The sequence below is a fragment of the Corvus kubaryi genome, unplaced genomic scaffold (genome assembly GCF_017639235.1).
Source record: "Corvus kubaryi isolate FWS band 111438036 unplaced genomic scaffold, C.kubaryi_AGA036_p1.0 37396, whole genome shotgun sequence".
Taxonomy (NCBI): Eukaryota; Metazoa; Chordata; class Aves; order Passeriformes; family Corvidae; genus Corvus; species Corvus kubaryi.
In genome coordinates, this window is record NW_024581135.1 from 11,216,569 (window position 1) to 11,231,080 (window position 14,512).

Here is a 14,512-nt window from a genome sequence, read left to right on the forward strand (position 1 = left end):
TTTAAGCAAAGGGGTGTGTCCTGCCTCCTCTTCCATCACCTTTCACGATAGTGTAGGGTCTGGTAGAAAACCAAAAAGAAAGAGTCCCATGGCAATATTGATAAGTTAGAATATATAGATGTGGTTAGGAATATCCCAAGAGTACATGTGTTGGTATTAATCAGTCTTGGAATTTGTTTCTTAATGATGACTTTAAAACATCTCCAGTAAACCATGCATGACACGATGTGTCTGGGGGAGACTCGTGTGTGGTGAGAAATCCCATGGATCTTTACTGCCTCCAGTCTGATCTCTCCAAATCCTGTTCCTGTGGGGTCACCTGGGAGTTAATGCCCAGCTGGGGCCAAATACAGCCCAGAGTGATTCTCCTATCTTGAATGCATCTGATGTGTTTTTAAGTCTTGATATTGTGACCTGAGAAACCTTTGGTGACCAGCTGTTTAGGGCAAATCACATTTGGAAAGCTGTCCTGTGGAATGTGTGCTCCTCCCAGCATGCTGGGATTTGTCTCTAAAGACATTTCCCCATGCAACTCCAAGTGGAAGAACCCAGAGCCCAGTGCAAATGCCATTTCTGCTCAGCCCTAAGCTGCCCTGGGCAGTTCACTGCCTGTTGTGTCTCTGCAGTCACAGAATTGTTTGCAGAGAAGTAATAGCTGCAAATGCAGTAGAACAGCAATTCCCCACAGGCAGAAATCCTATTTCAAGAAGCTTTTATGTTCCTATCACCTTCTGTCTCCCAGTGCAATAAACCAATTCCTGTCCTTGTCTGTTCCTACCAGTTTGTGGTGGTACCTCATTTCTTCCATCCATAGCACTCACAGTACTCCATCCCCTTGCTCCTGGCTGGGGAAAAGGCAGGACACTGCAGCTAGGTCTGTGCTCTCCACCCTGGCCAGCCGCAGGTCAAGCAGAGCACTTAGATGTGCTAATTGCAAGTCACAACATTTCCTACAGGAAAGACATCAGCTGGAGTTTTCTCCAGCCATCAGTGTTCCTAAAGCCTGTCAGACAGGCAGGCAAGAGGAGATAGAAAAAGAAAGTCCAAGTAATTTCCATAGCTAATTGAAATGGAGGGGAAGGGAAGAGGTGCAAATCCAACTTGAAAGGGCAGCCTTTGCCTTTGATAATCAACTGGGAAAAACAACTTACTGGAGCATTGAAGAATATGAAACAAAAGCAAATAAGTGATGCTGACAGTCTGATCAAAGGGTTGCTATACAAGAGAGACCCTCTGTCAGTGCTGGTCCGGCCTCCATGTGCTTAGGAACCTTGCCCAGTAAATTTGATGAACAGCTACACGTAATGTAGAGAGAGGAACTGAATTTTTCTCCTGGGATCTGTTCCTGATGTAAAGTGCTTTCAGACTCTGTAGGCCATTAGAACTAGGGATATCAAAAAATGCAAAAGAGAGGAGCAGGGTAATTTTGTTTCTGGTTCCTGAGGTCACATGGAGGCAAAGGATCTGAACACACAAGTAGAGGGAAAAGCTGACACGTCCATTGGATCTGATCTACACTGGGGCATTTACTGGCAAAACTGTCTATGTAATGGTATTGCTATAGATAATGCTCCCCTGTGGATATCATTCTTCTGTAATAACAGATCCAAACCAATAAAAATTTTCTGGATTAAGAGTGCCCATCAGGTGATGGAGTGATACATGCCTAGAGTGGTGCTACTCTTAGGAATAAAAGGTTCTTTAGTAAATTTGTATGTACTCCTAGACATAAAACAAAGCAGAAAATGTAAGAGTCTTAGATGGAGAGCATACTCTAAAAGTTGCTATTCATACTGAAATCATCCCCCAAATAAGGCATCTTGCAGTTTGTGCACTCCTCGGTGGACTTAGATAAATAGCATCTGTAGAGAAAGAGGGAGTTCCACTGGAGCTTTATCACTTCTTCATTGATGTGTCACCAACCTGAATTAGGAATGATTTTCCCAGAGAAAGGAAGGTCAAAGAAAGAAGTGTTATTTTAGGAAGATGGCTCCTGAGCCCCAAATCCCAAGAACACTTGTGCAAAGTGAAAGGACCCAATTGTGACTGGAGCACAGCCTGTTGTTTCCAGCAGTGGCTTGGTTGGGATGAAAGGTGAAAGCTTTCTCTAAACTGCGCATTGCAAATTAGGAAGCTGAGAGAGAGCCCATGACACCACCTTCAAAGAGAGGATAGCACTGAGCCTCAGGGAAATAGAGCAAAAAACTGCAACAGCGGCTTTTCCATGCTTGAAACGGTTCTGGAGAGGCAAGGGGTTCCCAGTGGCTATCGAAGCAGCTGAATGAAATTGTCACTTGCGATAAGACATCCTGAGAGCTGGGGAAAATCCTGGCTTTGTGCCCACTGGCACAGGTCCAAGTGATTTCACTGGAGCCAAGATTGTTATTCCGTATATGAAATGAATTGCCAGAGTGAAGCTGCAAAAGTAATGCCTAGTACTGAAATCTACTTGCAGCACTGCACCTCTGCACCAGAGCCCTGCTGCAAGCAGGAGTGTTTGCACTGGCTCTGGAGAACACTGTGCTGTTCTTGTAGGAGGCAGGAGGTGTGAAGTGCCACTAAATTCACCAAGTATGTCACATAACTGCCCCTTTGTGGGCAAACTCACTTTTTCTTTTGACCCACTTTTTTTTTTTTTTTTTTTTTTTTTGCTAGCTTTCCCAGGATTCCCACCAACACCAGGGACTATCCATCAATATCACCATAGCAACAAGAAGTCATTAATGGTATCCTGCCTATTGACAGTCAGAATCTACAGGGTGCTGGGCTGGGTGGCAAGCCATCACCATCAGTTTCAATGAGAAAGGAAAGAGCTCAGGGTCTCTGTGGAATCAATCCTTTCATTCTCCGTCCTCTGCATCTCCCCAGAGAAGTCCTGCATTGTGTAATGGCAATAAGGGACATATTTCTTCCCTTAGCAAGTTCTGCGCAGTGTGTGCTTAGGGGACTGCTGCCAGGAAAAGATGGGGCTGGATTTGTTGCACAAGTAGGGATAAATGTGCCTCTCCTGGGTTTGTTTGCACGGGGCTGTGGTTCTGAGAGACACTTTACATTGCAAATAAGCAACTTATCCTGTAAACCTCCAGGGAGTTCAGAGCAAAGCAGGAGGCTCGGGGGCCAGGAAAGGGGAATGGCAGGCTAAACTGTGTGGAGAGATAAAAGACATGTCATATAATTCTGCTAAATGGTGAAGGAAGGGAAATTCTCAGCAGGTGTAAATTAGCATTGACAAGCGATACTGATTTACACCCAGCTCATGGTCTGGTCCACAGTTTAATCAGCTGAAAAGCATCAGCATCTGAAAGGGAAGGGGTTGTTTAGAGAGGCCCATGGGAGGAGTTGAAAATCTGCAAAAAAGAAGAAAATAAATTCTTCTTGGTAGGTAGGGAAGAGCTTGTGATGTTCCGTGGGACTGATGCAGAGGCAGAGCCTGGCCAGCTGCACCAGCTCCCTGTCAGGACTCCCACTGCCTCATAGTGGGCAACAAACATGGACCTTCTGAGGATACATCCCTCAACTGAGACAGGTGGTGGGCACAGTCCTGCCTGGTTTTCTGTAGAAGCATTGCCGAGTGCCTCCAGAGCCAAAGGAACAGGAAATGTTACTGCTTGTGGCCATCCATGCCAGGCCAGGACTACTGGTGCTGCTGGCACACATTTCCTCGTGGCAAACCTGCCTCTGCCAACAGTATTCCAAAGTGCCTGACAGCTTTGGGATGTAACCAAGCAAGGTTGACCAACCAAGTGTCAGATGAGATCATATGTCTCCTTTACCATCCTCAACATCTCCTTTCTCCACCAGACCTCCTTCTGATCTCACATGCGTTGCTGGCATGGAAGAACTCTGCTCATCCACCTACCCTAAGCTTTGGGGAGTGCTGGAGTGGCTTCCAGTGCAGAGTTAATGAACTGAGATCAACAGAATTAAGTAGTGGGGCTTTTTTCCCCACTAGTGAGATGAGAGCCAAGGTTTATATTGCCTGGTTGGAAAGATTGATGCAGTAAGCCACTAGTGCACTCAAAGTTTAACATTTGTGGCTGTGCTGCAAAAAACATCTTCCTAGTATAAGGAAGGGAGTAGAAACTTTTGACGTACAGCTTATTCTTAGAATTGGGCTGTGATTTCTTTCCTCTGCCCTATGCATTTTAAAGATTAGGCTGAGACTCTTGGGACAATCTTAGAACAAGGAAGAAGGAATACCTTCAGCCACCCTGAAGGAGCCAACTGCATAGGACTGGTTTTCTATTGTCCTTCTGGGACTGGTGGAAGCAGTGTAATTGGGCATGGGAAATGCTATGTTTCTATGTGCCCTGATGGTCATGTGTTGCTGGTTCAGCCAGGGGTATTTCCACCTTGAAAGAAATCCAGCATCATGACTGAGGCCCTGCAAATCATGAGATTAAATCATTAGTTAAATGGCGATATTAAAAAAAGGACTTGATTTTATTTTTTCCATCAAGTGTGACTTGGCTTTTTACCTCTTTCTTGCCAGAGAGTGAATGAAAATTGTGAGTTGAAATGTGCAAAAGATGACAACATTCAGCTGAGTGCTTAGGTGAAGGCTCTGTTGATCCTCCTCACATGCTGCAAGGGGAAGGGAGCAGCCAACCCTTTCCTGCTACTGGCTTGATTTACTTCTCAGTTCTCATATTTAACTGACCCATTGTGCCCTTCCTTTTCTGCACTGTCCCTTCTGCCTTCCTCAAACACATGCAGAGAGGATCAAGACAGTTTTAGATGATCTGAGGTGTAGTTCCCCACCTCTTCATTTTTCATCTGCAGACATTGCCCATCTGTGTTGCTCTTTCCAAAAGGATGTGCCATTGATCACAGCTGGAGGCAGAGCACTGGGCTGGCAGTACTGGGCTGCCTCACAAAGGCATGCGAGTCATTGACTGAGCGTAGCAGGGCTGGGCTGGGGCACACCTCTGGCAGCTGGGAGCCAGAGGAGAACAGTCTGGAGCTGGCACTGGGAAGTCACAACTGATGCTGGACCCTTTGCTGGGACTGAGCTTCAAGTCACAACCCTAACCTTTTCTTCTCCCAGCCTCCCAAGAAATAACAAATTCACTTGTAGCCATATTGCAGCCATTTTCTGCAGTTAGTGCTGATGTTATACCTATGAAGAGTGGGAATTTGAAGGAGAAGTGGAGGTGCCAGATTGTAAAGTGAGCTGACATATGGCTTTATAATTCCCAGATATCTCACAGGGGGATGGGTAGGTTTTCCTGGCTCAGGTTTGCCTCTGAGAGCTGCCTGTGTCTTTGCCGGGTATGGAGCAAGGTCAGAGCCTGTGCTCAGACCATGTCTATTCCTTGTAAGGCCAGTAGTGAGTGCTGTGTGTGTATGCCAGGATCAAGGTGGGTGATGGTCAAGATCTGCTCTGCATGACCCAAAGGCCTGGGAATGCTTGGTTCATGGTGTCTGCACAGGTCAGGGGAAACCATCTGGGTCCTGAACATCAGCTAACTCAAGCCTGAGCATTGTCTCTGCTTGGTTATAACCCTGTGGACTCCTTCTCCAGCCATAGGAGGGGAGCAGAGTGGCTCACAGTGTTGCAGACAAGGGCAGCATCTGTCAATCAGATGTACCCTGCAGGTTCATGGGTGCTGTGAGTGATCTGTCCCACAAGAGGACTTCATTGCAAATGAGACTTGCTTCCTCCTGAGAGGGAGTCATCCAAAGGAGCTTTGTGGTCAACCAGGGTGTTGAATCACTGAAAGCTTGGCAGATGGTGGGTGTTGCCATCTCTTGGGATGCTTCACAGCTGATGATGACAAGCAACTCCAGCTGGGACACTTGATGGGGATGTCACACTGGTGACAGGAGCATTTGTTACAGAATCAACCTACTCAGCCTTCCTTTGCTGCAAGATGAATGTTAATCCTCTCAAGCTCCAATCCCTCTGCTGCATCATCAGCAGGACTGTTGGAGCAATATTGTCCAAGAGATTGAGTGGTGCATTGGTGAGACAAAAGGGTGTACCCTTTCCCAAAGCAAGGAATCAAAAGGGAACACAGGACACCTTGCAAGAATGCTACCTGAAATCAGTGTGCTGGAATGCCTGTCCTTGGAGGTAGGCTGGAAGCATCATGTCATCACAGCCTTTTTGAAGGAGGAACACAAGGAGAAGGAAGCTGCTGAGACTAAGAGAGCAGCCAGAAAAATTCATCAAAGGCACTGCTGCCAAGTGCACAGGTGTGTGGAGCAGTAGGGCTTCTCAGGTGAAACCTTTTATGTCAATAAAAATAGTTCCCAAACAGCTTAAAAATCCCACAGAACAGAAGCCAAGAATACTTAAGTGAGTCGATAAAATGTTGAGAGTGGCTTTTTCACTGCCTTGAGACTATTTCAGAGCCAATCTGACCCAAATAGAAGCTCACATGAAGTTATGGTGATTCCTACACTCTCCCTGTTGGAACTGAGCTGATCCATACCAGGATGTTCATATGGTGATGAACAGATACTGTGGACAGATTGTTCTGTGATACATCTGGCTGGCACATGTGTACCCTGTGGGCTGCTCCGACCAGCCAGCCCTGACCGTGGCCAAGACCAGTTTTTCTGGACAAGTTGTTAACAACAAGTTGTTGTGTGGAGTGCAGTGAGATGGAGGAAGACTTGGAGAAGCAAGAAAAAAATCCCAAAAAGGATTAGGAAAAGAGATGTGAAAGGAGGAGAATGGCTAGACAATATCACATGGCAAAGCAAGCAGCTCATAACACAGCAGAATTTAATGCAATTGCCTGTGCTCTCAGCAACCTCTTGATCCTGGGCTGCACTGGGTCTTCAGGGGTTTCCCATGCCAAGCTGTCTCTGAGACTTTGTGGTTCCTGCTTATGTTTAAGGTGAGAACACAGGGACTATAAATACAGTGAGCAGACTATGAAGGTTATTGTTTTCCCTTTATTACCTGGCCTTGAAATCAATCTGGCAGTCGTTCCTCTTGTTAGCAATCCTGATTTATGCCATGAAGTGGACAATGAAAGCAGTGATAATACTGTAAACTCAGGGAAAGTTATGGTTAGCTGTTTACCCTAGGAAGGAGAAGAAACCCAGGAAATTGTACTAGTTTAGGGAACTACTGTGGCTGTACTTCTCCTGCTGCAATTAACAGACACTATATAAGCCGTGTTCCTGTTTCAGCTGCTACAACAGACAAAAAACCCCCCAAGAAATTTAACTACAATCACCTTATCTTCATCAACCAGTTTCTGCAGCACAGCTCTGGTTAAGAGAACAGGTAAGAAAGCAAATACAGCCAAGGCACCTTTCTTTTTCTTGTTAACCTTTAATATGAAAAAAATAAAACATCTGGCATTCTTTCTCTTGATACTGTTGGTGTTCTGCTAAGCAGCTGAAGTGATGTGCATGACATGGAAGTAGGCAGATCATGCTGTGACCATGAGGTTAGCTGTATCAGATAGCACAAAACTCACAGCAGTGTCATAGCTTGCTAAAATCCTTTGTATAGCTCTTTGAAATGTGCTGTTCGCATCCCTCTATCTGGCTGGATCTCTGAAATAAAAGGGAAATTGTAGTCCAGAATAAACCAACCTCTGTTCAGTGCTGCAATTTGCAAAACCTAATTCAGAACAAATAGAATAAAACACGAAGGTTAGTGTAATCTCTTATTTCAAGATGGAGTAAGGATCTGCAGTTCTTCCCCTCCCTTGGAAGTAGGAGTTTGGTGTGATGGCCGTGACTCGGAAGCTCATTTGCTTCTGACTGAGATATTGTAAATGTGAAAAGTGGAAAATGTACCAGTCTCACTTGATGTCTCTGATCAAGCAGGAGAGGCCAGACAATAGCAAGCTGCTCTCCGCCATTTCATGGAACAGAGGTCCATGTTTGGTAAGTCTATAGAGCAAATCTTGCTGCAGTGAACTCTGCAAAGCAGCACCAGCAAACCTACTCAGCCCTGCCAGATTTGGTGGCCTCTTTTCCTGAGGCCTTGTGATGCTCTGTGATCCCTTGTCCTGATATTCCTGGAGTCCTTGAACATGGTCTTCTCCACAGTGCTTTTCATCAGCAATGAGCTACTTATCCTATGCCTGCCTGCTTCATCGTCCTGACACTTCATCTGGTGCTTTGCTGGGAAGGTCAGCCAGGCAGAACGGTTCTGATGTGTTTGGGAAGAAATAATTTATCCTTCAAACTTTAATCCTTGAGAAATAAGTTCTTGGGGGGGATTTTACAGGAAAATTAAGGTTAGTGGCAAGTCTCCAAGCAGGCACTTATCAGAGTAGTGAAGAAGTTGATTAAACACAATCACGGGGTAGAAAATAAGCTGAGCACACATTGCCCTTAGTCTTATGCTCACTTAAGGCATGAGGCTCATAACCACTAGGAGCTTTTCAGTCCCTGAGCAGGGGAACAGGGAAATGTTTCACGGACAGTGTGATTGAGGAGCAGTGATGTGCTGCAGCAGCAGCCAACACTGATCTCTGCTTTGCTATTTGGCCTGGAATAAGTCAGAATTGGCCTGGAGGATTGCTGGTCTAGAATAAAGCCTGAGCTTTGGGTAAGTATGGACAGGACTGCCTGGAAGTACCCAGGTGCGTAAACAAAGGAGCGTGGCATCAATCCACAGTGCTCACATATACTGGGGAGTGATAAAGACCTGGCAACTCAGTTCTTGGTCTAACTGGAGGAGAGCAGAGGATACATTAGGGCTGCTGTGTACCTTTAGGAGAGGGTAAATTAGGACCCAGAGTTGGGTGACCATGTAAGAAACCCGCATTTCCTTCCTTCCATTGCCTCACACTTCTGTGACCATTGCAGTTCAATACCTGGAATCACCTGCTGTAGCTATAGCATGTACTTACAGCTCTGAGGTGGTGGGAGGACAAACTTTCACGTTGCTGTGGTTCCCAGTGTTTCTTTGTTGGTGATCATATAAGACTGCAGCTAAATACTCTGTATGTACTGTGGGCCTGCAAGTGCATGCTCAAAGGTCATCTCTAGCATATCAACCAAAAGCATATTAACTTGTTTTGGGTTTTTTTCTGTCTCCATCTTGTGCTCTCCTCCAGCAGACTGCCTACAACAGGCTTGTGGCCATGTTACTTGGGAGCTGAGTGTGCAGGCACATGTTTTGTATCATGGGTGTCAGTGGCCTGACAAATGCAGGCATCTGAGCTGAAGCAATGATGCTGTTGCTGTGTGCCATGGAGCACAAGAACGGGAAGGAGGGAGAAACACTCAGTGTTTCCTGGTTACAGGCCAGGTACAAATTACCTGGTGTTTTAGAGAGACTGCTGCTTTTCTCCTGCTCCAAGCATCCCTGAGCAATGGGGAATGGAGGCTGTGCCTCAGCCAGTCCCCTGTCCAGGTCATGACTCAGGCAGCAGCTGCCCAGGGTGCTCAGGGAAATTAGGTTTAGCTGCCTGACATGCTGTGCACAGCCCTCAGGGCAGTGACATGGGGGAACAGGCAAGATCACAAGAGTTCAGTAGGAAAGAGATGGTCCTTCCGAGAGTGAAGTGACAGGGAAGAAAGGTGCTGCTGCCTGAGCTGGCTGTTACAGGATCTCCACAGCTGCCCTGCAGGCATTTGGGGGAACAGAACTCACTGATTTCTGAGGCTCCCTCTCACTCCAGCCAGGGCACCAGACCCCCTTGCACACCCACCTGTGAGCTACATCCATGTGCACCTTTGCTCTGAGCTCTTCTGGAAGTATCAAGGGACTTCCTGTGTCCAAAGTGTTCTCTTAAACCGAAAAAATCACTTTACAGAGAAAGAAAATTCACCCCTGATGGGTGACAAATATTAAAATAAACTATTTGGAAGCAAAATTCCCATCGTCCTGTACTTAATCCAGTAAATTTTGGTGCTTGCCTATGTTTCCGCAAACTCTGCTCAACCTCCTCTGTAAAGTCTCTGTCTCCTGCTGTCTCACAGCCAGCTGTGGCTGTTCTCTATCTTCTCTGGTTCCTCCACTCTGCAAACTTGCCTCTGGCTCCTGCTCTCTGTCCCTCACTCTGCCTGCCCTACTGAAGTGACTTTTGCCATCCCACAGACATTTTCTGGAAAATCCTGCCCTGACAAAGCAGCAGCAGGTCCCTGCTGCCTGGCAGTGCTTGAGAGCACTGGCACCTTCCACGGCTGCTGGGGGAATGGGCCTGTGCTGTTCTGCAGGGCAGAGGGGTACCCTCACCTGCTGGAGGGTTTGAGGCATTCCCCTGAGGAAAGGAGGGATGCAACCTCTCCTCCATGGCTTGTGCTGTGCACTTGAGCAGGCAGGGGCAGAGTGGCCCCCAACCACCCACGCCTGACATCACTGTAACTGACCTGCAGCCCATAGAGGGGTCAGCTCTACAAGCCCTGGCAGTGGACTTCCAGCTGAAGAGAATCATGAGGACAAAAGTCAATTGTCTTCTCAGTGCTGCCCATCTCTTGATGAATGGAGCAGCCACAGACAGATCCCATCCTGTTGTTTCTGTGCCTGCTTCCTTACTCTTCTCCTGACTGCTTCTACCCCTGCCTGTGCTCTTTCTTCTCTGGCCCCCTTGCTACACATGCACACATGCAGAGCCTGCCGAGCCAGTGTCCAGCCCAGGATCCTGCCTCACGTGGGCCTTGCGTTCTCTTCAGGCCTCACTCTGTGTAAGTCCCTGCCTGGGACAGGGTCAGCTTTATTCTCTGCTCTCACTGCAGCAAGGGCTGTTTTCTCTTTCTTCTTGTTCTGCAAGCAGAGTGCCAAATGTACATGGTGGCTTTTAGTCCTGTGGCTGCGACTGATCACAGACCAACCTGACAGGGCATGGCATCTTTTATTAACAGCACTTTCTCACAGGAGCCTCTCGGCACTACCAGGAGCCCTGCTCTCTGCTCAGTGACTGGCTCTCACATCATATAATTCTCTCTTTCTTGACAGATTATGTTATAACCTATGATCACAGAAAGTCCTGATCCTCACGTTTCTCTGCTGTCACCTGTGGGCTCCTCCAGAGCCATGAAGAAGGGGGAACTCCAGCCCCATCATGAGAAGACTGGGTGAGAAGTGTCTGTGACATCTTGGGGAACAGCCACACTTTGAGAGCTAGTTTTAATTTTTATTTTTAGCAGTTAGGAAGGATGGAAATTATGTTCTTCATTCAGTGGTGAACCACAGGAGCAGTTCTGCCTTCCCTCTCTGGGATTAGATTAGACATAATTTCATTAATGTGGGGAAAGTACGCTAATTTGAGCCACTCTAAGCAAGGGATGAGTCAAGCTCCCAGTGTGTTAGCAAGATTGGCTTCCAGGCAATACAGTAATTCAGACTTCCTCTCAGATAGAAAATGTCTGTTGGTGCATCACATGGTTAGGTGCCTGTGGTGTCTTAGCCTTCGGGGACTAACAAACCTCTTCAATTCCTCTCCTGGTCAAGGTGGCTGTGCTCCTTGAATAGTTGGCCATGTGTGGGGAATCCAGCTGCCCTAGAGAACAAACAGGCTGGGCTGTAACTGGTTCTGTCTTGCTTTACCAAGACCTCTTCCTGTGTGTTAAACCTGGTTGGTTCTTGCCTGGTTTATTATTAAAGACTCATGCCGCACCATCCCAGCTCTATCTTGCCCTTGTGAATCTCAGGCTAATTCCATATCCCCTGCCCAATCTTACTCTCCTTTACTTATGGCACTCACTCATTCCCTTTGCCTCTGATTGCCAAGGAAGGGAGTGGACTGGGCTGTAGCAGACACTGATGTCTTGTGTGACTGCTGGCAAGTCCATGAGGCCTAAATCCTTAAAAAAAATCTAGAGTCTCTCAATTCAGTGTAAGGAGGCTCCATCCACTTCCAGCAAGGATGTAGCCACTTAGCCTTCATCCTGCTGGTCCAAACTGGAGTTTGGGGATTTAACTCTCTACTCTGAACATGTGATTTAGTCACTTAGATTCCCTGGGCCTTACAGTGCAGAACACAGCTCACAGGAGGAGCCTTGAAAAGCGCACCTTTCTCTTTTGGGGCCTCTGCTGAGCTGTCATCGGGGAAATGATCATTTGAGCCCATGGCTAAGGAGTCAAGAGGATGCATTTGTGAAAGTCTGTAAGGTACCTTTATCTCTGCACTGGAAAGGCCTTGGCAATGCTTGGCTACCATATGCAGTCAATAAACCATATGTATCTTCCTTGTGAAGGGTGAATCAGAGCAATAAGGGGCTGCAGTGTGACTGTCAGGCACAAAACCACCACCTGCCAGCCTTCTTCTTCCTCCTTGCTACTTGAATCTTCCAGGAGATCACACTGTTACATCATCCTTTCCCACCCCCAGCATCCCCCTTAACCCACACACTCTTTTCTGCACTCCATTTGAGGGAAAGAACCTTGCTAAACGTGCCATCTCCTTAGTGCTGCTGTGTGAATAAGCTGAACCTGCAGCAAGCACTTCTGAGCATTTGTCTCTAGAGCAGAGCAATGTTACTGTGAGGGAATTGCTGAGGGTAGGTGGGATAAACTTCTCCAAATTCAGATGGGTAGTGTAAGGCCACTGTTGGCTTGGCTAGAGAAGAAAAAGCTTCCCTGCCCCAAGCCCCACGGCTCATCGCCCCATTACGCTGCCCTGCTCCTACACAAGCTGTTGCTGTTGGATTCTGCATACCCTGGAAGCAGACCTGCTTTTGCATCCTGCGAGTCAGCACCAGGCTGCTTCAGTAACTCATCTTTCCTTCCATTCACAGGTCTACTACGCATGGCGACTCCACCCATGTGAGAGCTCTCTTATCTGAGTGCCCAGCAGCACACTTTGCTGTCTGTGGTCTGTGGACATTGACTGGCATCTAAGCGACACCCCAGCTCCCTCCTCTCCCCCTAGACGCCACTGTCCTAGAGCCTCCATGTGCATTTGCTATGACATACATCAGTGTTGATGAGAGACAGGAACACTGCCGGGTGATCTCGAGCTGCCAAAATAATCAGCTCTGTGCACAACATGCCTTAAAGGATTTTTCGGTTAGCAGAATGCATCCACTAAAGAACCTAGACACTCATGTTTTTTCTGGGGACTTCCACACTCTTGCCTGCCACACGGGCAAGGCACCTTTGGCCAATCCTGTGGAAAACCGGATGTATCGGAGTGTGGAGAACCTTCACTGGGCAACAGTTGCTGACTGTGGGGTGTATTCTCACTGCCGGAGCCTGGATAACGAGATCATCTTCCGCTATAGAGGCACCAGTCAGTGGACAGAAGGCTGTGTGGACGTGGCCCCAGTACTGAGCGCATCAGATTCACTGAGGAACCTCTCTCTCCGTGCTAAACAGACATCTCGATCTGCACAGAATGTGCTCCTCCCTCCCTTTGCCAAAGTGCCTCAGTGGCTCTTCCCTTCTGCAGAGGAAAGAGCCCTACACGGGGATGCCAAAAAAGAGCTGAAGGAGAAGCTGAGGCTGCACAGCAGCAAGGTGGCAGAGCCCTGTAAGCCAGTGCGCCCACAGGTGGCCCTGCCTGAGCTGATGGCCCAGGAGTTCTTTGAATGCCAGGTGTGCCAGCAGTGCAAGAACGGCTGTGCTGTGAACTGCTGCACAGTTCTGGTGAAACACAGTGCTCTCAGGCACAGCCACACAGCAGGGCAGGGACTGTGCTTTGCACACAGGATCATCAGTCCAGAAGACATCAAGCAGGAGGCTCAGAGGAGGCTTCAGCTCCGAAGGCAGAATAGCTCCCCTAGTTTGCCCCTTCAGCATGCTGGGGAAAGCCATGAGATGAGCAAATCCAGAACACCAGAGACCCTAGAACAGTACAGTGGGGAAACAGATGGCAAAGTCACTTTGGGACAGAGCAAGAAAGGCCGCTGCAAAGGGAGGCTCTACATACCCACCTTTGAGGAGTTCAAGCAAATGAGAAGTAAGGAGGGAAATTCATCTGACAGCAGCAGTGGGCCAGCAGATTGCTTGAAAAAGGGTTTGCCTGCAAACCAGACACTGGAGGAGGAAAACAGTAAGAATGTCTGTCCAGAAGCTTTAGGGACCAAAGCTGTGAATGAACCTGCTGTCACAGCAGAGGAGGATGATGATGTATTCCATGAAAACCACACCTCTGCTGGCTTTTCCCAAAACCCAGTCACATGGGATGGTTTCAAGATGAGCAGTCCTGAGGTGAAGGACAGAACCTTCCAGACTTCCATCCCAGATTCATCACCAGTCCCTATTTGTTCCAGCCCTGTTCCACGATCACCTCTACAGTCAGGAGCAATACACAGTGCTGGGCAGGAGATCTTCAGTGATGAGCAGCAGAAAGGAGAGACAAGACAATTAAAAGATGTCCTCCACCTTGCAGGGCAGTCGCTGGCTTCTGAAGCCCAGTCCTCTTGCTGTTCATCGCTGCTGTTAGAAGCCACAGACTTATCCAGCTATGGAGCTAAGCTACAAAAAATGAAGGATGAATTCATAGGTTCAGCCTTGGAACTTATTAAGAAAAGGTAACATGCTCCGTGGGGTCACCTGAAAGCAGTTCCCTTGTTAATGATCTAGTCTTTCTCCTGATATGTACATTTAATTCCTGTAGCATAAATGCACTGTTGGCAGAGCCTTTCA

At 47.6% G+C, this 14,512-nt stretch overlaps 1 protein-coding gene across 7 annotated transcripts in view; it reads left to right on the plus strand.

Moving 5' to 3' along the window:
- Positions 1-14,512, plus strand: part of LOC121670830 (kalirin-like) — a 53,386-nt gene that overhangs the window by 19,866 nt on the left and 19,008 nt on the right. For 2 of the 7 annotated variants that reach the window (XM_042041666.1, XM_042041667.1), the window contains exons 1-3: positions 6,438-7,854; positions 10,880-10,998; positions 12,661-14,397. The exons of 1 other annotated variant lie outside the window; for it this stretch is intronic. In XM_042041666.1, the coding sequence (XP_041897600.1) occupies positions 12,830-14,397 (1,568 nt within the window). In that variant the 5' untranslated portion in view covers positions 6,438-7,854; positions 10,880-10,998; positions 12,661-12,829. Of the gene's footprint in view, positions 1-6,437; positions 7,855-10,879; positions 10,999-12,660; positions 14,398-14,512 lie in introns of those variants that run through there. 4 more of the 7 variants (XM_042041662.1, XM_042041663.1, XM_042041664.1 and 1 more) reach the window with 2 other exon arrangements.